At 52.4% G+C, this 21142-nt stretch overlaps 8 protein-coding genes across 8 annotated transcripts; 4 read left to right on the forward strand and 4 right to left on the reverse strand.

The window, feature by feature from the left end:
• Window positions 1-198: 198 nt before the first annotated feature.
• Window positions 199-3147, forward strand: N7443_010705 (putative ARID/BRIGHT domain protein (SWI1); the record flags this gene model as incomplete). Its single annotated transcript, XM_056890761.1, has 1 exon — window positions 199-3147. One exon carries the CDS (start codon window positions 199-201, stop codon window positions 3145-3147), a length of 2949 nt encoding a protein of 982 aa, XP_056737252.1.
• A 1360-nt stretch (window positions 3148-4507) lies between these two features.
• On the reverse strand, window positions 4508-5163 carry N7443_010706 (uncharacterized protein; the record flags this gene model as incomplete). The annotated part of the gene is made up of 3 exons (XM_056890762.1): window positions 4508-4611; window positions 4666-4940; window positions 5006-5163. The coding sequence occupies 3 exons, from the start codon at window positions 5161-5163 to the stop codon at window positions 4508-4510; spliced, it is 537 nt and encodes a 178-aa protein (XP_056737253.1).
• A 566-nt stretch (window positions 5164-5729) lies between these two features.
• On the reverse strand, window positions 5730-6815 carry N7443_010707 (arginase; the record flags this gene model as incomplete). The annotated part of the gene is made up of 3 exons (XM_056890763.1): window positions 5730-6033; window positions 6084-6667; window positions 6726-6815. 3 exons carry the CDS (start codon window positions 6813-6815, stop codon window positions 5730-5732), a joined length of 978 nt encoding a protein of 325 aa, XP_056737254.1.
• A 620-nt stretch (window positions 6816-7435) lies between these two features.
• On the reverse strand, window positions 7436-9347 carry N7443_010708 (glutamyl-tRNA(Gln) amidotransferase subunit PET112; the record flags this gene model as incomplete). Its single annotated transcript, XM_056890764.1, has 4 exons — window positions 7436-8685; window positions 8736-8877; window positions 8927-9003; window positions 9056-9347. The coding sequence occupies 4 exons, from the start codon at window positions 9345-9347 to the stop codon at window positions 7436-7438; spliced, it is 1761 nt and encodes a 586-aa protein (XP_056737255.1).
• Window positions 9348-11210: 1863 nt separating this feature from the next.
• On the forward strand, window positions 11211-12822 carry N7443_010709 (uncharacterized protein; the record flags this gene model as incomplete). Its single annotated transcript, XM_056890765.1, has 3 exons — window positions 11211-12288; window positions 12342-12726; window positions 12780-12822. The coding sequence occupies 3 exons, from the start codon at window positions 11211-11213 to the stop codon at window positions 12820-12822; spliced, it is 1506 nt and encodes a 501-aa protein (XP_056737256.1).
• An 893-nt stretch (window positions 12823-13715) lies between these two features.
• Window positions 13716-16219, reverse strand: N7443_010710 (uncharacterized protein; the record flags this gene model as incomplete). The annotated part of the gene is made up of 2 exons (XM_056890766.1): window positions 13716-15960; window positions 16014-16219. The coding sequence occupies 2 exons, from the start codon at window positions 16217-16219 to the stop codon at window positions 13716-13718; spliced, it is 2451 nt and encodes an 816-aa protein (XP_056737257.1).
• A 565-nt stretch (window positions 16220-16784) lies between these two features.
• Window positions 16785-19807, forward strand: N7443_010711 (uncharacterized protein; the record flags this gene model as incomplete). The annotated part of the gene is made up of 2 exons (XM_056890767.1): window positions 16785-18356; window positions 18410-19807. 2 exons carry the CDS (start codon window positions 16785-16787, stop codon window positions 19805-19807), a joined length of 2970 nt encoding a protein of 989 aa, XP_056737258.1.
• Window positions 19808-20025: 218 nt separating this feature from the next.
• N7443_010712 (putative mitochondrial methylglutaconyl-CoA hydratase (Auh)) lies at window positions 20026-21033 on the forward strand (the record flags this gene model as incomplete). The annotated part of the gene is made up of 2 exons (XM_056890768.1): window positions 20026-20405; window positions 20463-21033. The coding sequence occupies 2 exons, from the start codon at window positions 20026-20028 to the stop codon at window positions 21031-21033; spliced, it is 951 nt and encodes a 316-aa protein (XP_056737259.1).
• Between the last annotated feature and the right edge of the window lie 109 nt (window positions 21034-21142).

Raw genomic sequence — 21142 nt, forward strand, 5'->3', positions numbered from 1 at the left:
AGTCGCGACCCCAAACATCCCAGCCATACGCGTTTATATGGTCTCGGGTTTCATCCCACATCCCATACCTCTATTTCTGTATTGATAAATCAGATGGAAATCGCGTGATTCACTTCCGCACGATGATGGCGCGTGGAGCTAGGTGATGCTGTTGCTGACCGTCTTGCTTGGACAGATGGGTTGGTAGAACCGCACGACATGAATGCCTGGCTCGCCGACGCCTCGACCCTCCCTGGCCAGGATAATGGGGCTTTCAATCCTTCCACTATAGACCCCTCTGCCTTCCTCCACACCTCTCCTACTCCCCAAGACCCCACTCAGTTCCAGCGCATGTTCAACAATGGCGTGTCACGGAATGCCTCCCCGGGCTTCCACAACCCTAACCAAGTGATTCCGTCCAAGCGAGCCCGACCCGAAGATGGTATGCCTATGTCGCCACGGCCAGGCCCCGGCGGCATGCCTGGGTCGCGATCGCAGACTCCCCAGGTACCATATCCTGGATATCAAGGCCCCACAAATGGACAAGCTCAATTCCCTCAACATCCTACGCCCTACCAACACCTTCAGCAAGGAGCGTCGCCCAATGTGACACAGTCGCCAATTATGCAGGACTTTGACCAGCAGAGTGCTCGTATGGGCACTGCCTCCCCAAGTCCTTTCTCCCCGGCTGGCCCGCATGTCGGTGGTCATATGTCCCCGTCCCAATCAGATCATGGGAGCCGGGTGAACACCCCACAGAATACCAATTTCATGCAGGGACAAGCTTTTCCGCAAGGCATGGGTGGGCAGTTCCAGCAAGGACATGGGATGAGCCAAGCGGCGCAACAGCCATCTATGCAGGCCCAATTTGGCGGGATGCAACAGGGTGGAATGCAACAAGTGCCTCAAGGGTATCATCAGGCAATCGCGGCTCAGCAGGCACGACTTCAGATGCAGATGCAGCAACAGAATCAAAATCGGCCAATGAATGCCAATCAACAGATGGCACCGCGCCCAGTTGGGTCTGGTGGAATGAATCCTCAGGGCAATCCCCAGCAAATGCAGGCTATTCGGCAGATGCAACAGAATATCGCAAAGCCTAATAACCCGGAAGTTTTTGTGCGCGGGTTGCAAAAGTTCATGATGGCCCGGAACCTTCCTCTGGACATGAACCCTGTGATTTGTGGTCGTCAGCTGAACCTTCTCCAGCTTTATGGAACGGTGATGAGAATGGGCGGATCAAAGAAGGTTACTCAAATGAACATGTGGCCACATGTTGCACAACAATTCCAATTTGCGCAGATGCAGTTCCCCACGGCTGCGCAAGAGATCCGGGATTACCACTCAAGGAATTTGGCTCCTTACGAGCAGGCCTTCCTTAGTTCGCAACAAAAACAAGTTGCCGACCAAATGCAGCAAGGTGGAATCCAGCGGCAGCCGAACGACCCCTCAGCCATGCAGCAATTCCAGTCACCCTCGGTCAAACCCGGCCAAGGATTTGAACAACCTCAGCAACTCGCCAACTCCCCTCAGAATAACACTCCCATCTCGACCAATTCTCAGGCGACCCCAGTCAATGGGTTCGCAACACCAACGCAAGCACCAAGTCAAAAGAAACCTCCCCAGTCTGGTCATCGACTCAGCGTCTCGCGCCAATCACAGTCTTCAGTTCCCCCGACTGATGCAGCGAGTCAGTTTGCTGCACCCTCGCCGTCACAACAAGGGAAAGGTACGGCAACAACACCAGTTCAAGCTGAACAAAAACCCGAGAAATTCGTCAAGAAGCCTATCGAGGATCCCTATGAACCCATGGCTTTGGACGATCCTCGTCTCCACGGACCCATCAATGTGGAGGAGATGTATCGGCTTGGAGATGATATCTTGAAATTACGGCCAGGCATACCAGGGTTCGCAGAATTGGGCGTGATCGATTTCCATGCTCTGAACATGAGTCTTAAGTCCGGCATCCTGGGCGAAATTCGAGTTGCTTTGGAAACTCTCACAACTGTCTCATGCGACCCTCAAGTGCATATTTCACTCCATAACTGTGAAGATCTGGTGGAGAGTCTGGTTGATTGCGCCCAAGATCAGGTTGACTATCTGGTTAAGCACATCCCACAGACATCAGCTGTCATGCAACTACAATCATATGAAGATGTCACTCGAGCCTGCTACTCCGAGTTCACATCCCTCGCTGATGTGCCTGAGTTTGGCAGTGTTGAGTACGAATGTGACCGGGCGGTTGACCGAATCATTGCCATCACCACGATTTTCCGGAACTTCTCGTTCCCCGCTGATTCGACTTTGGCTGCATTCGCTGTTCCATCGCTCACCCAGTTCTTTGCCGATGTTTGCCGTTACCTTGGAACTCGGAAAATGTTCTTGCGGTCCAACCAGAACACTCTGGAATTCATGAAGGATGCGGTGATCTTCATGAGCAACACAGCCCATGTCATGCCAATGCCGGGACAAGAGGAAGCGTTGAATCTGTTGACTTTCCTGCTTTCATTCTCACCGTTGCCTGAGCCATCGATGAAGTCCGACCGAGTGATGTTCACCGCATTTAACCCCTCCGTCCACCGATACACCCCGGCAGCTGTGGACGCCCTTGCCAAGTTCCTGGCAAAGGACGATACGAATCGGACTCATTTCTCAGCCATCTTCTCAGGAGATGGCTCTGCGCCTAGGCCAGAGCTTCTCACTCGTGCGTTCGGCCTTGCCATCAGCCCGATTCCTCACAAGAGTGTTCTGGCGGCTGCCGATGCGCGCCAAATTTTCCTTATGCATGGTCTCCTGGCCGCTGATGTCCTGACGACTTTCGTGGACCCAGTCATGGCGAAGTGCTGGCTCGGATCTACTGATGGATTTGCCGTTCACCTCTTGCGACTCTCGTGTATGCTCTGTAATGAACGCTTCCCACAAATCAGCATGCGGCCAAGACCCCAAGCCGAGAGTGAAGCCATCGCGTTTGGCTCGATCATTCATCGCGGACTGGCTATCTTACGCCGGCTCGCAGAAAAATCGAAACAAGTGGATGACTCCTCTCCCCTCCGCTTCCCATCCGGAATTGTCCCTCGTAAAGAGCAACTTCTCGGGGCCTTGCTGCTCCCCAACATTGACCCTACCATCATCCGCCAACTCATCACGTATTCTCGGCTCGCAGAGTAAAAGCTCTCCTGCTGCATGAATGGTATGTCGTTGGTGTCGGGCAAGAGAGTTGTCTTGCACGCAGCATATACGACATTTTCTGAATTTTGTCATATCATTTGTACTCATGTCTCAAGCCAATGGTCAATCTTCTCTTTCTGGGCGTCGGTGGAAATGGGGGTTTTTCTTTTTTCCTTGTCGTTTCCCATTGTGAGATAGCGTGTTTCATTTTCAGTGTACAATGCTCAAAATACCCTCGACTGAACGCGAGAGATCTATATGGGTTGTTCCAGAATCCAATCGTATCGAATAGTCTTCACTGTTTAGAATTCCGAGGCTTCCGACGGCCAGATCTACCGTACAGCCCACCGAGACACCTTGAACTGTTTCGTGGCTTTGCAACGACTTCGCTTGTTTTCCAGCCCTGCTCGCCCCTACCAGCGTCTTCTCCACAGTGGTATCATCCACGTCACCCCGATCACCGGTCTCGATTCTTGAAACTCATCTCGACAGCTACATTCGGCCCTCCCGCCAGTTCTTCGACTCCTTACGGGACTTCCGGGTCCTCTCCATTCTTGCCGATAGATTAAAGGTCAATCGCTTCTTCCTACCTCGATCCCATACCATTTTCGGATCCTATGTAGTCTCCAGCCGATTATGAGACTGTAATCTAAACCACGACACGCGGTACGTATACAGCGAGAAGATATGACAGGGGGTTGCGAGGAGATGGCCTACGCCTAATTCCTTGGCCGAGAGCTAGGGGTATCGATACGGAATACCCGAGTACTATCTCGGATACAATAACGAACGTGGAATGTAGCTTATTTTAAATTGTTTTAAATGATTGGTTCCTTCATAGAAAAACTATATCAACGATTATTACGCTCATTAGACAAGTTCCAGTGGGTGCCTATTATCTTTAGGCGAAGTCGGCGTCTCTTAGATGGGGGCATTCGGGGTAGTATGCGCTTCAGGGCCTATCAGGGCCTATTAGGGTCTATCCTGTACCTCTAGAGTGGATACTAATATTATCGCTCAAATGTAGCTAGAGGTTTTCGCGTATGTAATAAGCCTTGCCTGGTGACATTCTTTACTTTCTCCTACTGACAGCGCAACTATAAGTCCGAGTAAACACATTGCACTATAGGAAATAGCTACTCAGGCATTGGCTCTGAACGTGTTGATTCGCGCTGCTTGGTGGATGCTCGCTCGAGGAAATCGTACTGCAGAACATGCAAATCAAACTGTAGAAAACATGATATTCTCCTGAACGCCAAATCATATGCAGAAATGATGGTATCACAGATCACAACATGAAAAGATATGAACATGAACAAGATAAACAAGAAAGGTATAAACAAGAAAGACATCACAATCATTAATGATAATAGTTTCGATGAACCTGCCACGACATGACTATCATCCATAGATAGAAGATAGTATTGACGAGCTCGAAGGCAAAGGCGGTTTTCCAGCAGTTACCTGAAGAAACTGTCAGCAGGGGTGTAAGAATAAACCAGAAAAAAAAAAACTCACATAGCGTGCTCTGCATGATCCATGCCATCGTGTTGATGTTGTTCCCCGTAGACACGTTCTCAACCACGTAGATCTGGCAATTATCGTTTATGTTCCCGGAGACACCATATAGCTGCAGCGAGGTTTCAACAAGCCCTGTTAACCACAAGACGAAGAGTATGAAGCTGCCGAGGATCAGGATACCCGGGAGCAGGAAATGGCTGGCGATCAGGCCGAGGACGAGGAAAATAAAAGCGACGCCCAAGGTACTGACGGTAACCATGAATGGGAAGAGCCTGGAAGAGGGTCAGTAAAGACAGGTTCACAGAAAGAGAAGGATGCCCGAATTGAAAGCACGCACCATGGCGTCCCAAGGTCCATCTGTGTTTGTACGACCATAAACCACGAAAATATGCCTAGACATGTTGCCGAGCCTGCAAGCACGACGATGAGCCAGACGTTAAGCTGGAATTCGGGCCAGTGGTAGCGAGGTCGGGTCACTTTGCGCACAACCGCCATGGTGAATGAGTGAGGGTATTATGAATGATAGAGTCGGGTGTTTTGAATGTCAGTCGGTGTCGGGGCCAACCCTCCGTTGCCTCGATATATAGGATTCGCGGTGTACGCAAATGCCCGATATGATCGCCTTATGATTGTCGGTGAATCGCGATCGACTTGAGACCCGAACAGCGCAGCGTGGATACTTCGATTCGAGGAATGATTCGATTGATTCCGGGAGGGGGGCCAATAAGGCCGGACAGCACATCGGGCGCTAGGCGCAGCGACGGAGACGGAGACGGAGACCTTGGAGCTATAGGCTAGGATGAGGGGTATTTGAAGATTGGAGTCTGGCGCGAATCCAAGATTTGAAGGGAGGCAGAAGTACGAAGGGTGCAAACAGAAGAAAACCGGTGGAGGGGGATTTGTTGATCAGCGGGAAATTGAGGTGGCAGGGGAATCTAGTCTCAGGTACGATGTACGGGAATACGCGTGGGCCTCGACCAAGGTTTTTTCCAACTCAAGAGTTTCATCATAGTGTGATATTGTCATCCCTCGCTTCTATTTTCTATAATCTTAAACGCAATCTACAAAAGGGTATCGCCCAACGCACTGCGCACCAACGAGCATCCGGCGCGGATGGTCTCCGCGGCTCCCACGGACTCTAGGCTGGGGTTGACCTCCACCAAGTCCATAGCTACCAAGTTGCCCGTCTCGTGCACACACTCGCAAATGAAATCGCCCTCGCGCAAGGTCAGACCTCCGCGCACCGGGGTACCAGTGCTAGGCGCCCACTGGGGATCCAGCGCATCGACATCGAACGACAGGTGGATCGGAGTATCGTTGCCAATGTGAGCGAGAGCCATCTCGACGACGCGACCAATACCGTGACTTCGAACCAGTTAGCAAGGAAAGCTCAATCGGGACCACGGGATACATACCGGTCAATGTCGTGCATGCTGAATGCCTTGATGTTGTTATCGCGCAGGATCTTCTTCTCGCCGCGGTCGACATCGCGCAGACCAATGTACACCAGCTTGCGCGTGCTGACAATGTGCTCATCCTGGAGCCAGCCAAAGATGTCGCGCTTGTCTTCCCGGGCCAGCCGGGTCAAGAAGGCCATGGGCATACCGTGGATGTTACCACTGGGGCTCAACTCGGGAAGGTTGATGTCGGCGTGAGCATCGACCCAGATCACCGCCATCTCCCGGCCTAGCCGCTCGCGAATCGCCTTAGCCGTACCGGAGACGGAGCCGATGGCGATGGAGTGGTCGCCGCCCAGAGTGAGAACGAACTTGCCGTCCTTGGCATAGTTGTAGACCTGCGAGCTCAGGCGCTCGGTGACGGCACTGACGGCGCGGGGCTTCTTCATACCGCGGTGGTCCGGGTCTTCGGCGGGGATATCCTTCTCATAGTAGTGGACGGTGTTGTCGTGGTGAACCTCGTAGTCAAGGTCCTCCTTCAAATCGACGAGCAGGCCAGACTCGATCAAGGCCATCGGGGCGGCCTCAACGCCCTTCTTCATCTGCAAAGGGGATTAGCTATCATGGCCCCCTGCATCGTAGTATGCGACTGTCTCTTACCTGTCCGCCATTGAAGCCGACGGCGACCACACCCAACTGGTTGGGGTGGCTGAGGAAGCGCGAGGTGATAGTTCTAGGTGGTTGCGTCATTGTGAAGGTATGTAGAGTGCAGGAAACGATATCCGAGACGTTCGTAAAGGCAGAAGCCAAAGATCGAAGCTTGGAAACTTGGAGAGATGCGCGATAAGATTAGAAAATTAAAGTGGAGCCAAGATGGGAGTTGCGATGAGAGGAACAAAGATGGATTGAAGGCAGGAGGAGGATTCAACTGATAAAGAAAGGAATTAAAGAATGCCCAAAGAGCACAGCTTTATATCTTCGACCCCCCCTTTCCGAATCACACCGGCCCTTCTTCATTCCTGGCCGCGGACAGGGACAGTCGCTAAAAACTGCTTTTAGGGATCATGGCACTCCGCCGGGTTCTCCATCACTTCCGTTAAGTACAGGTTGAGGAGAGCTGCCCCGTTTAGTCCACCCAAGTGTTCCACTGCGTTGCAATCGCCCAGTTTCGGTGAGGGGCAGTGCCGGATTATTGTCGTAATGGCTTTCCGACTTTCGTGGGATCTTTTGAGGCGCGTTTGGTGGTTGCGCCGGTAAACGGCGATTTACTAGACTGGAGGGACTTCAGTCTTCACTCTTCTCGGGAACCAAAAATCCAAAAGTACAAGGGTATCATTTGCGTCTATCCGTATTTACAATATTTCTACATGCTACTTCCCCAGAATCAGCTTGCGGAGAACCTCCTCGGCCTTGGGCGCTTCGACGCGGCCTTTCTCGCCCGTGCGCATCATCTGCCCCACGAACCAGCCCAGTTTCCCCAGCTGCTTCTTGTTGCGGATCTGCTCAACCATCTGGGGGTTCTGGGCAATCGCCGACTCGGCGAGTGCCAGGTATTCCTCCCGCGATAGCGGCCGTAGAAGGAGGTTGTCCTCCTCTAGTAGCTGCGGGATGGGCCGACGATCTCCCTCAAACACTGCAGCAAGCACCTGCTTGGCCGTGGGTCCGGTAATGAGCTTTCGCTGGAGATGGTCGATGAGGTCGGCCAGAGACCGGGCCGGCACAATCTCTTCGTCCCAGGGCCGGTCCGCCTTGGTCAACAACCCACCCAGCTCATGGAGAACCCAGTTGCCCGCAACACGTGCGAGGGCCGCCTGCGTTTGGTCATCCTGATCGGTATAAAGTGAGCGGAGGATATCGACCACGTCTCTGTAGTACTCCAGTCGGGCCCCATCATCCAGCTCGATTAATGGTTTAGCGTCCTCAATCGAGAGACCGTAACCTGCCCGGAGGGTCTGCACCAGCGAATCAGGCAGCGTCGGAAGATTGTCATTAATCAAGCTGACCAGGTCCTCACCAATCACCAGTGGTGGGAGGTCAGGGTCGGGCATGTAGCGGTAGTCGACAGCACCTTCTTTGCCTCGGAGCCTGCGAGTCTCGGTGCTGCCAATCGTCCACCCACGGGTCTCACCCTCGACGACACCGCCACTTTCCAGCACGGCGATCTGACGGTTCTTCTCGGCAACGATAGCGTCTTCCACGGCCTTGAAGCTGCTCAGGTTTTTGATCTCCGTGTGCTGCCCCAGCCCGCTTATTCCGTCGTATTCGTAGGCCCCGGGCGCATCACCCCGACGCCGAACCGAGACGTTGACATCGGCACGAAGGCCACCCATTTCCATTCCCGTTGTCACGGCACCACATGCCTGGAGGATCGCTTGGAGTTTTCGAACGCAGGCGGCGGCTGTTGCGGGGGTATGTATCTGCGGCATCGTGATGATTTCGATCAGAGGGTGAGAGACACGGTTGAAGTCGAGGAGTTGAGTCGAGGGCGGATATTCTTGGGATTTGGCCGTGTCCTGTTCCAGCTGGACTTGCTTGATGTCGATGCGAATCGTGCTGCCATCTTCCGGGGCTATCCCATCGTAGTCGTATAGATCGACCCATCCGTTGCGCGCGAATGGCTCTGCAAGCCGTTAGCTTCCGTCTCACTGGTCGAGGAAGAACTGCACCAACCGTAGTATTGTGTGATCTGGTAGCCGGATGGCTGATCTTGGTAGAAATAATGCTTTCGGTCAAATCGACTGACTGGTTGTATATCACAGTTTAAAGCGGTGGCCGCGCGGAGGGCAGGGAGGAGAGTGGCAGCTTGGAATTCCTGTATCGCATGAGCTCGAGTCTATCCACTCCCTATGATATAGACGAACCGGCTGGCTGCCCGGGAAGGCAAGGTCGAACAAGGCAACATTGGAGTTGGGGGTCTCACTGGCGGAGGTCGGAGCTCCTAAACAAAAATTAGCAACACGCGATAGTTGCGGAGACAGTCAAAGTCGTACGAGAGAATAATTTGGATCCAGCGTTCAGCTGCGCGTGAATCTCCACACCAACCGTCAATTCCCATTCTTGTCTGGAGGCCTCTTCGCTCTTCTTGCGCTGCTTCTTCTGGGCCTTGAGGCTCTTGGCTTCCTGCTTGAGTTGTTTGCGGAGAGGGATGTGGTCTGCGGACGTGGCGTGGTGGGAGGGTGTGACGGTAGTGAAATAGACATTAGGTGGGCGAATCCACAATGGACGATGAACGGTTCGGGTCAGAGCGCGGACAGCGCCGCTGGAAGGCCATGGCCGGAGCATAGAGAGCGGTGGTGGTTGAAGATGGAAGATCCGCGGAAGCCAAGGTCCGGAGAGATGTAGTTCTGCACTGAAGCGATCTCCAACAAAACACAATTGTTTCTATGAAGGTCTTTAATAGCTTTGTTTGATTAAATTTTCCTTCTTCGGTGAAATTATAGTCTCTGAGGGTGAATAGATACGATGTTGTAGATGTTCTACTGCAGATATCTGCACCGCCACTACATCAGCCACAACCGGGTCACCGCCACTTCAATTCGCCATGAAGTAATTCAGAAACTTTGACTAGTCCTATTTTAATCGAGGCAAAATCGAGCCATGTTTTAGTTTGGACTAAGTCTGTTTAGAATGTGGCCAATCCCGACTGAGGAACTTTTAATATACCATACAAGCGCCGTGATCAAGTCTATTGCATCCGCGCTAAGCGTTTCTCATCCCTGCGGTTGCCCCCCACGTTGAGTCATCGCATAGCAAACTTGATATTCCTTCCCAGGTGCTTACTCTTTTCTGGTTCGTGGCAGTATTGAAACTGCATAACTACAGTATATGGTTCGGAAGCGATCCAATAATTGGCTAGACATGTCTTTGTAGAGGCCAGGAAGTAGCTATGACCTACATCTTGAATCACAAACTTCGACTTCGAGCACAGCGAAAGGACCATAGCGGTGTAGGTTACTACGGTTTTAGGGATGGATATACAATCAGGAATTCGCTAGGTGTTCGATGGTTCCATGGTTGCCGTTGGGCAGTCATCCATCATCTCTCGTTAAGGCGATCGGGAAGTCTCGACTCTCGACCCACATCATCAGTGGAGTGGAGTCGAGTCAACATCGCGACCTTTTCTCGAACAATGCAGTGCCAGCACATACCCTCCGTTCGTCAATTGACCATGGACAATGCACTCAACTCCATCCTGCTGCAAGACACCCTGCAAGCAAGAGATTGCAATGTGGCACGGCGTGGACTGGTCACAAACTCAGACCTGTCCCCGCTTCATACCTCGAAAACGGGGCTGCCAGACCGCTAGAAGGGACGCAAGGCGCGAATGATCGTCGGGCGAATCGCCAGCACATCCCTCGATGGGGCCTCAATGACTTAACTCGGTTCAGACACATGCATTGCGATCCGGAACTGGACGGCGCCGGCTTTTGCCCTGCTGATTTGCGACTCCATCGGCCCACACTATTGACAGGACTATTGAAGGCCCGATTCAATCCTGATCCTCTCATCTTTCTTCACTTCCCGTGCGACATCAGACGGGAGTCACAGCAGATTGAAAGTACTCTTGGATCGACAGGGATTCAAGGATCCTCCTTGCGACTCGTTTGTCATTGGCTGCCGATCTGAAGCCCGCCGGCGCTTCTCATCTGCTTCAGATTGTCGGGGATTCTCTCAGTGACGAATTGCATGGCTGCTTCCCCCACAAGGGAGACGCCTCGACCCCATACTAGCCCCGTGGTGACGCCAATTTTGTTTCCGACCCTTGGAGCTGACGTTACGCGCTGCTAAACCATTCGGGCTATACTTAACTCTTATCAGCCCGCCTGAGGAATGTCGAGGGACGCGGGGGAGGCCTCACACATCACATTATTCAGACTTTCACACTTCCACAGTTTCTTTGCTTAGTGCCTTCCATTGCACAGGTCTCAACCCCTAGATTCCGCGTCTTCAGTGCGATCTAATCGGAATTTGGCCCTCCCTTGTGCCATGCCTCGGGCCCCCATACTGACGCATCTAAGAATTCGTCGCCATTATCATTCCAGGCCCCCTCTATGCCCTTCCACCTTCCTTGTGACGGGCATGGCCTAAAACTACAATCTTTTCTTCAAGCGATGACCCGGATACTTCCGAACTCGTCCGATCATCATGCCGCTCCACAACGGATCTCATAGTCTACGACGAAAGTCCAAGAAAGATGGAAGGAATAGAACCTCGTCAACCGTTTCAACTATAAGCACACAGGCTGGTCCTGTTGAAGTCTTGAAATACATTGAAAGAACCGATTCTCCAGGGCAGGACAATGCATCCAAAGAACCCTTGGATCCACAGGCGGCTTCTGCATCATCGCCAAATAACCCCGCCGAAACGGACAAAAAATCACCGAATGTCTTTGAATTTTTGGACAACAGCAGCAGTGACTCGTCCTCGTCATCATCGTCGGAATCCGATGATCTCGAACCCACGCCTCCGATTCAGGCGCAACCAGTCACAAATATACAGTCCCCTCAGCCTCGGACGGCTCCCTCACATTCGCTGCTGTCCGAGACCAAGACACCGCCAACCACGATTAAGCCTTCATCCACCAGGAAATCCAGGAGTTCTAATGACTCACGCCCACCTCCAGCGCCGGCCCCTCCTCCTGCCGAGAGTCAAATGCAAATAGCGCGCAAACAATCGCACCCAAGAAAATCATCTGCTGGGGTATACAAATCAACAGGCCCTTCACCTCCTCCATCCAAACACCAATTGCAAATCTCTCGCCCTGAAGACTACTATGACTCACGAGACACATCTGTTGTCCACCGGTCACCACTGCCACCCTCCCCGCCGAGTAGCCCAGAGGATAGCCTCCACCGCGGCACACCAACGAGACGAAGAGACTCGAGCGCCTCGCAGGTGTCATCGGGTTACGGACTAGTCGCATCGCACCTCACCCACTCGACCACGCAGGAAAAGGCTGGGTTTCCACCACTATACCGCCGCTTCGAAAGCGTGAACCACCGCGTGCTACTCCACTTGCAAGATGAAATCGCCCAGATGGAGGAAGAGCTTCACACTCTTGACGAGTATGAAGAGATGCACCGCATCGCTACCGCCGAACAAGAAGGCATCAAGCCTGTGCCTGCCTCTCGCCGAATGGAGGCCCAGTCGCAGGCGTATTCCTCACTGCATTATCGACGCATGGATCTTATGGCTGCTTTGACCCATAAAATCGAGCAATATAGTGAGGAACCTTTTCCCACCTCAGCAAAGATATTCTTTATTAACCAACTACAGATAATGCTCTTAGCTCATACAGCAAAGTCCTCCAGACTCTCCCCCGAGCCTCAGAAGACGATGTGCAAAATTACCGCTCCTGGATGAAACAACATAACCCTATCGCTGCCGCCGAGACCCGCTTCCTAGACCAAGATGCCGATCTTGTCTCTCTTACGCCCCGCTTGGCAGCATCCGCTGCCGCTGCGCCTGCTAACATGGCCATCGTCATTGCATCCGGAGCAATCCTATTCCCACTCCTGGCTTTCAGCATGATCGCCGAATTCTCAGGCCGGCTCGTCGTCGTTACAGTCGTCGGCGGTGCAGCAGCAGCGATTGCAGCGAACTACTCTGCCGGTATCGATACTCTGGTCGATTCACGCGATGGCTGGAGATGCGCTACAATGTATGTTTTTACCCAATCAGCTTCCAACCCAAGATGAAACTAACACGATTCAGATACTTCGGCTTCATGACCCTTGCTGCCATGTTCATACCTTAGCTCTATCTGAGCAACACGAATTACGAATTCTTTTGCGTCTTTCATTTCTCAATTCTCATATTTCGTTTTGCTGTGCGAATTGTTTGCCATGAACATTTCGACCGGGCCTCGATCCATAGAAGGGGAATGGTTTCAGAGTCTGGACAAGAAAAAAGCTCGCTCAATCTTGGGACTGGCAATGATACACATGGCGTTTGTTTTGTTGGAGATTGGATAGTGAATAAAATACCAGTCTTGGGATCTGGATTGATTCGAACGGGTTGGGCGGATCTAGAGGGTGGTTATGAGGGAAGGTGTTTTTGGGATAATTTGATGCACTAAGGTTCTTTTGTCTGTACTATTTAGGAGACGTTAATGAATTCCGGGATTGTATTACTTCCAACATTTGAAGGTTGAATTATTGTCTGAACCGTAGACTGACATGGACGAAGGCTTATACACTGGAGAAATACTTCTGTCAAGTCAACCTTCCAAGATATGAAGCCGGCATGCTTATAACCCGCTGAGAACGCGCTTGATAGACTCCTACAAATACGAGATAGAAATGCAGTCGAACGAAAGCAATCATTCTAAAAAAAAGCACTGTAAACAAAAGACATAATGCCTCGCCATCGGTAGCCCATACCACCCAGGCTAGACCAGCCTTTAAGAGCCATTCACACGCCGATCGCTGTTTAAAAACACCGGAAAGAAACCACATGAATCCCCATATATATGAGGACAGGAACCATTCATTAGCAACACAGAGGAAAAGAAGAAAATAAAATAATATCGTGGGCAATTAAACACGGTCGAATGAGGTTGGTTTTCGCAGACGGAATGGTAACAGGAACTTTTCAGACTGCACGAAATACATTTCACTCTGAAGCTGTAAAATAGAAGAAGATATTGTCTTATGACGCGACGGGTGTGCCGTTTTGTCTGCTGCCTGGGGTCAAGCTGCCCTCTTGCGATTGACGGGCCTCAAGGCCCGGCTGTGGTGTTGACGGGCTCTGACGACTTTGTTGAACAGCAAGCTGGGCCTTGTTACGGTCCATTAGCGCGGCTTGTTCAGCAGCGCTGCGTGCGTAGGTTGCAGCGGAAGTGGAGTTTGAGTAGCCACCCTGTGAAGGAATCTGAGTTGTGTACGGTTGCCGTTGGCCTGCGTTGGCATACGGAGTGCGGCCTTGTGGGGTGGCATTATATCCGGGTTGCCCGGGTCGTGGGGTATAAGGCTGGGGAGACTGGCTCTGTTGGGCAGAGTAACCGTTTTGCACCGGACGTTGGAACTGCGGCACATTATTGGCCTGACTATATTGCGAGTTCGCCTGCGAATACTGCTGCTGCGGAGTGTAGCCAGGGCGTTGGGAGGGAGTGCTTGGTGGGCGACCAGCAGTATATCCAGGTGTAAAGGAGCCCGAGGCAGAGGGCTGACGCGCACTCTGCGGCACTTGGAAACCTCCTTGTGATTGAGGGACACGAGCATTGGATGCAAAAGGACGCTGGTTATAAGCGGTTTGTGGCGTCGAGAAACTGCCAGGTCGTGCCGCGGCAGGCGTGGATGTTCGATTGGCAGCATTTGATGCAGCTGCCATCGACGCCACTCGTTCTTGGTGCAATGTATAGTCATCCCTCTCCATAGTACCACTGTAGTCTGGATTCTCTATGAGAATCTTCTGGCTGACGTTCAAATCTGCTAACTGATCACCGTCCAATTTTGCAATGGCATATGGAGGCAGGCTGCCGATGATGGAGATAAGGGTCGTCTTCAAATGCTCGTAAACAGCTCTTTCAGTATCCGACGGGTTCTCGGGAGTGCCAAACTCTGGAGCGGGTGTCTCATCTGACTCCTCCTTCTCGCCTTCGAAGGGGTCGATAAGGTTACGGATTCTCTGGTACGAACTCAAGGTGTCCAGCATTTCGGAGATCTCTTGGAGCATCTCTTGAGAATCCCTGCTCTCCGGATCCTCTTTGCTCGGGTATTCTTGATCGAAGTCATAAGAAAAGTCCTGAGTGTCGCAAGCCTTCATCATCTCCTCGAGCGCGGCATCGTCGAGATCACCAATGCTGCCCGGTTCCACGGAGGTAGCTTCCTCCTCTGGATCTTGATATGGTAGAGAGAGGAGGGTGCGCAAGCGCTTTGAGCCCCGTTTCTCCCACCACACCATATCCTTCGAATCGGCCTCCAGGACTGCACCAGAGCTGTCGAATGAGGGTGCAAACGAAGAGTAGACTCCCTGGAGAAGAGAAGAGTCATCACCAGTCCAGAGTGCAGGGTCGCCATGCTTCGGCCTGACCTCGGCATGGTTCTTTTCGACACGAGACCAGAAGGCGGGAGATGATGTGACTCCACCGTATTGCAGCCATTGGCCAGAAGGAAGCGAGGAAAGGCAGTAGTTGTTGCGTTCGCCGAAGAACGACTTGGGGTCGAAAACAGCATCGAACGGGTCGATCCAGGATACCGAGGTGCTCTGGTAATCATGTTTTTGCGGAGGGCGCAGTGGGGGGAATCCTGGGCGAGGGCCAAAAACTTCTCCAAATGTTCTCTTTGGGGGCATTGTGGCGTTCAAGTTATAAGGAACCACCTTGGAAGCCGCGATGCCATTCGGCAAGGCGCCCTCGCGAAGTTCCTCGTGTACTTCAACAAACTTTTGCTCATCAGACCCAGAAGACTGTAAAGGCACTTGAACCGACTTCTGCAGACTTGAAAACAGCTGCTTCGGATTTGACTGGCCTCCGCCAAACAGAGTCAGCGCCTGTCTGTCTTCGCGTGCACCAACATGAGACACGGTCGAATGAATCTGATCATTGTCCTCGTCGTCTGACAACTCGATCTTGACCTCGGGCTGGTTGACGAATGATTGGCCGATCAAGCTGTTCATGTGTTTTTTGAACGCTGCGATACGGTTGACGACTTCAGTCAGAGGTGCGCCGTCGGTCTTAGTGCCATGTGCCTGGTTCTGGTTGCGTTCGATCACAGCGGCAGAGGCCCTTTCAATATCGGCCAAGAACTCTTGCAGGGTACTGTAGCGGTCCGATTCGACCCGATTTTGAATGTTGGAGGTTTCCTGGTCACTCGAAACCTTGGCGCGCTTCGCTCGGGGCTTTGCTCCGGAGTTTGGGAAGTGACATGAGAGTAGCTGTAGTTCGGTGTCATGCCTGCTAATTGTTAGTGACGGCGTAGAGGATGCAAAAACGTAGGCTATACTCACTTCAAAAGCAGGTCAACGAGGCTCCGCAAGTTCTCGTGAAGATTTGCCCTTTCGCGCGCTGTGGTGGCATTGGAATCTGCGCCTGACTTCTCTTCTTGGGTAGAACGCTTCCTTTTCCCAGGAGTCGCGGCCACATTCGAATCCGGATGGGGCTCGCCGTTTGTGGCTGGCATCGGCGTTGTATCTCCGCCTTCGTCGGCACTCATGGTGGGCAAGTCGCGACAATGCAGATGTTCACAGGTTTCTTCCGACGCGATTCCCTCCCAAATAGACGATTTCCTTAATGATGTTGAAACTGTCGGGATATAGGCTGAGAGGACGCGACCGAGTGGTAAAAGACCGCTTGTCAATCGATGTTGCGGGTGATCCACAGTCGCTTAGAGAACTGTTCGATCAGTATCGATGGGGGGAGGCTCGAGACAGGATCGAGAAAGGATGAGATCGCGACGAGGGGTCAACACAAGAATGTTCCACGTCACGGGAGAAATAAGTAGAGTAGAAGGATAATGAAATCAAGCAGACAAAGTCATTGCCTGAAATTACTCCCAGTCAATAGAAGTTGACAAGGTAGAAGGGGCAAAGCAGAAGACCGATCGAGACTGGAAATGCGCGCCTTCCCGAAAACCGCTGCCCGTGACGATCCTCACGTGATTATCTCCGTTTTCTGCCGCGCGCTTTTTTGAGTATTTACAAGCTTTCATCGTCACGCATCATTGAGCTCATTGGAGCTGAGGCTTTGGGAAAAGGGCATCTTCATGACGACATTCATGGATGTCATCCGCTCTCAATCATGCCCGAAGTCTGTCGGGGGTATCTGTGAGAGCGGCGCATCTGCTCGGATCATGTCGCAAGCAACATTATGACCGTGATATTCGATGTGCCCTTCAGCCCTCTCGCCCCCGACGTTACTTCCAATTCAATACCCTCCTCCATACCTCTACAACACCCGTCCAATCCAACAGTCATGATGGGCCTCCTACGACTACGGAATATGAAAAAATATCAAAACCGTCGAAATTAAGACCGAAAACGAAACCGAAACCTACACCCTCCGAATACCTTGCGAAAAGTCTTCAAAGAACCCGCCTTATATTAGGATCCGGCGAGCGGTCGACGCGGGCGGTCGATCTGTCCTATGTCAACCCCGATCGAAAGGTCCCGAGACGCGTTCTTCAGAGACACCGAGGTCCAAAGAAGACATATGGTCGACCAGATCGACAGTCGCTTCAAACAATTCTTGGAGAATACATTCGACTGGTCGAGCCTTCTCTCTCACGCACTTCGAAGATATTGGAAGGAGTTAACTTAGATTTTGTCCTCACCGAAGTCTTCCGCACGAACAGCCAACGATTTCTGACCGAGCGAGGCTATGATATCGAAGATGTTGTCTCATGGGCATGGATCATGAAGAGCCAAACCCATCACCAGGCAATTTCCCGGATGTTTGCACTGGAAGCCGACTCCAAAATAAGTCGTGTTCCAACTTTCATTCCTCTTTTCCTCTTGAAGGAGCCGCATCTGGATGCTCAGTCTTTTCGATTACTTCTAATTCATTCTTTACATCTCATGAGTGGCCAGCCGTTTCCAGCTTTGGATGCTCTCCCAAGGGACTTTGAAACCCACTCAAACCAGCCTCCAACCAAGCCTCGCCCTGCAATCGACCGAAGTACATGCATGATCCTTGTTGTCCGATTAATCCGACATGCCCGGCAGGTATGGCCCGAAGCATTGCCCATAATTGCCCGCTCATTCTCTCGATTCCTGACGGCCGGCCCGGTTAAGGAGACTCGGCTCTTGAGCCTGGCCGAGCATAAAGCCGATGGCTTCAGAACTGCCAAATTCAACAGCTGTCTTGAGTTACTCTCGCTTCCTACAAAAATCCACCCCTTCCGATCATCAAACATTCAGCAGGAGGCGCAATTCGAGCTCCTTAGAGCTATGGCGACACATAAGCCAGTCCTTCCCCTTAACCGAAGGGGCTATCGGGCGGTCATTGCGGTCCAGATGGCCCATAAGAAGACAGCCGAGGAGCGTCAGTCAGCTGAGCTAAAGGCACCCTCGTGGCCGCCGTGGAAGGAAGCAAGATTGGGCATTGATACACAGCGGGGCAATGAGGGCATTATCAGCCGTGCAATGAATGTGCTTTCACAAATGAAAGAGGCTGGATACTCCCACCAGACCTGGGAAGAAATGTGTTCTGTCCTGGCTGGTTGGGATACAGACGGTAGCCCGACGGTCCAGACAAGAAGCCTGGTGCATCAGACTGGGTCTTTGTCTCGTGAGCACAACGTGGATTCCAACCATTATGCCGTTTGGGTTGCGCGTATTCGTGCTACGAGAACTGTTCGAGAAGCATGGGCTTGCTTTTGGCTTACCGCGACCAAAATCTTCCTCAGAAAGCTGCCATTCATGTTGCGATAGCCGAGAAATTGATATATCGGGAGAAAGCGGTCAAGAGAGGATCTGATCACAAAAGTTCTGCTCTGCCAGGTGATGGTCGTGAGGTTCACCCTGAACCGGCTTCCGCTCGAGACCTCATCTATGTGAAAACAGAGCCACCGTCGTCGCAGGAATTTCTTGACCAGATATTATCGGATGGATTTCGTCCATCTGGGAGGTTCCTAGCTTTGCTTCTTGAGTCAACTTCTAACTTCCGCTTGGGCGTGAAGTATCTGCAATACAGTGACTTGACGGACGAGCAGATCACGGCTCTGTGCACCCCGTGGTACCAGCAGCCGGGAGACAAGGCAGATCATATCAAGGCTCTCCAATCGTTGCCAAATTTTGTCTTTGCCGCTTTTATCAAGCTCCTTTGCTCATCTTTCTTTGTGACTGCCAAAAGTGTCGCCCCACGCACGCCCCTTCTCTATCATTTCCCCGTCCTCATGGCTGGCAAGCAAAGCCCCGGGCCTATGTCTGATATTTCTGGCCTCAACGAAGAGCTTGGAGAACCTTGCCATCCAAGGTCTTTGTGGCATGCTATTCAACTGGTCAAGCTGCTGAAGCCAGCCTGCCATCAGGCCTGGTCCCATATCCTCAATACCTTAAGCCAAAAATCAACTTCTCGAAGGTCATGGATCCGAAGTTGCCTCTCAGGAACCCTCCGGGATCAAGATCTTTACCGCATTCTTGTATGGCAGGAAGTGCTTGCGGTCTTGAGACTGATGAAAGCTCGCAAGCTCGACCTCGGCATGAAAAACTTTCAATTTCTATGCCTGGCATTCAAAAGAGCAGTTGATGCTGGAACGCACCATGATGGCCTTGTCGAGGAAGCAGCTCGGCTCATACAAAAACCTAGCCTTGCTGAGATCAATTGTGACGGACAGGAAGCTTTTGACGCTATGGTTGCGAATGGACTCGAGGTTCTGAAATCGCAATTTGACGGCCTTGTTCTTCCGGCGTCGAAAACTTCAGAACTGGCAGAGCGGAGTATATTCACCATAGAGTCGGAGGCTCATGTGCTTGCCGGACTGCATGTCCCGTCCTATGCGACGCTGCATAGCTTCGTGCGAGTCCTGGGGCTCGTCGGAGACGACGAAGGCTTGCTATACCTGTTACGGTGGATGAGTGAGTCAGCTACTCGTCTGAACGAAGTCGCGGACGAGGAATTGAACGGCGAAGCAATGAAGCATCAGACCTTTACAGCGATTCGGGTATTCCTGGAGAAGCTGCACCGTCCGGACGATGCTCGGGTAGCATCGGATCGCCAGGTGCAAGAGGCATACGACCTCGTTAGCCAGACTCCCGGTTGGGAATGGCCTAGTGATGAAGATGTTGAAGAATATCTTGAATAAAGTGTACAGATAGTGTATTTTTAGTTGCAATATGAATGTGATACCCCAAGGACCGGACTCGGGTCGGCAAACGTCGGCCGGGGAGCTTTCCCCACACATCAAAGCTCCGTTCAACTTCACTTAATTTCTGTCACCACTTTCCCAGTCTACCAGACCTCTCTTCAAACACTGCCTGCGTGCGACCGAGTACTCCTCGATCCATAGAATTGACCCGGAATATGGCCGCCATCATGTCGCCGCGGCTTATCCGCCTTACACCTCTCTCCAACTTCACGCGCCCCGGCATGACCTCCACCGTGACCTCCACCCGGGTGTTCGTGTCGCGGCTCAGCACCAGCGCCGCCGAGGATGATATAATCTTGACCCAGCAAATCCCAGCCCCGGGATCCGGACATGTGCGCGTGCTGCAACTGAACCGGCCCAATGCCCGCAATGCGATCTCGCGCCACCTGCTCGACACTCTCTCCAAGCACGTGAAGACTATCGCCGCGGAAGACGGTAACGGACCTACCAGAGCAGTCGTGCTGTCAAGTAACGTTGACGCCGCATTCTGCGCTGGCGCAGATCTGAAAGAACGCGCCAAAATGACCCACCGCGAGTGAGTTTCCCTCATTAACCCACTCGCTGCCCCGACTAACCGATATCCCCACTCCAGGACAGAACAGTTCCTCTTGGATCTCCGCTCTACCTTCAAAGAACTCGCCGGCCTCAAAGTCCCCACTATCTCAGCGATTTCCTCCATGGCTCTAGGCGGCGGCCTCGAGCTCGCCCTATGCACCCACCTCCGCGTCTTCGGCTCATCATGCACCGTCGGTCTGCCCGAAACCCGTCTGGCTATTATCCCGGGTGCGGGCGGTACCTATCGTCTCCCGGCACTGATTGGGCCCACTCGGGCGCGCGATCTCATTCTCACCGGGCGTCGGGTCCACGGCCCCGAGGCCTACTTCCTGGGTCTGTGTGATCGCCTGGTTGAAGTTCTGCCCGAGGAGGGTGCACAGGAGGGTGTGGCCCGGGAGAAAGTGCTGCGCGAAAGTATCAAGTTGGCATTGGATATCTGCGAGGGCGGGCCTATCGCCTTGAAGCAGGCACTCATCGCTGTGCAGGGATCTTTCATGGGTGAAGTTGCTGAGAACCAGGCGTATGAAGGTGTCATTGAAACTGAGGATCGATATGAGGCGCTGCGTGCCTTCGCCGAAAAGCGAAAGCCCGCGTTCCGGGGACGGTAGATGTTAAAATGAGGCTTATTCTGGAATCTATATTTGGAGTGGGGGAAATGGGTTAGATTCTCTTCGTATTGGTTTCCATAGGGAATTCGCGGTGTTGTCCCTTGACGTT

This window comes from Penicillium atrosanguineum (genome assembly GCF_028827265.1).
Source record: "Penicillium atrosanguineum strain IBT 20685 chromosome Unknown utg000008l_segment0_segment0, whole genome shotgun sequence".
In the NCBI taxonomy this organism is placed as follows: Eukaryota; Fungi; Ascomycota; class Eurotiomycetes; order Eurotiales; family Aspergillaceae; genus Penicillium; species Penicillium atrosanguineum.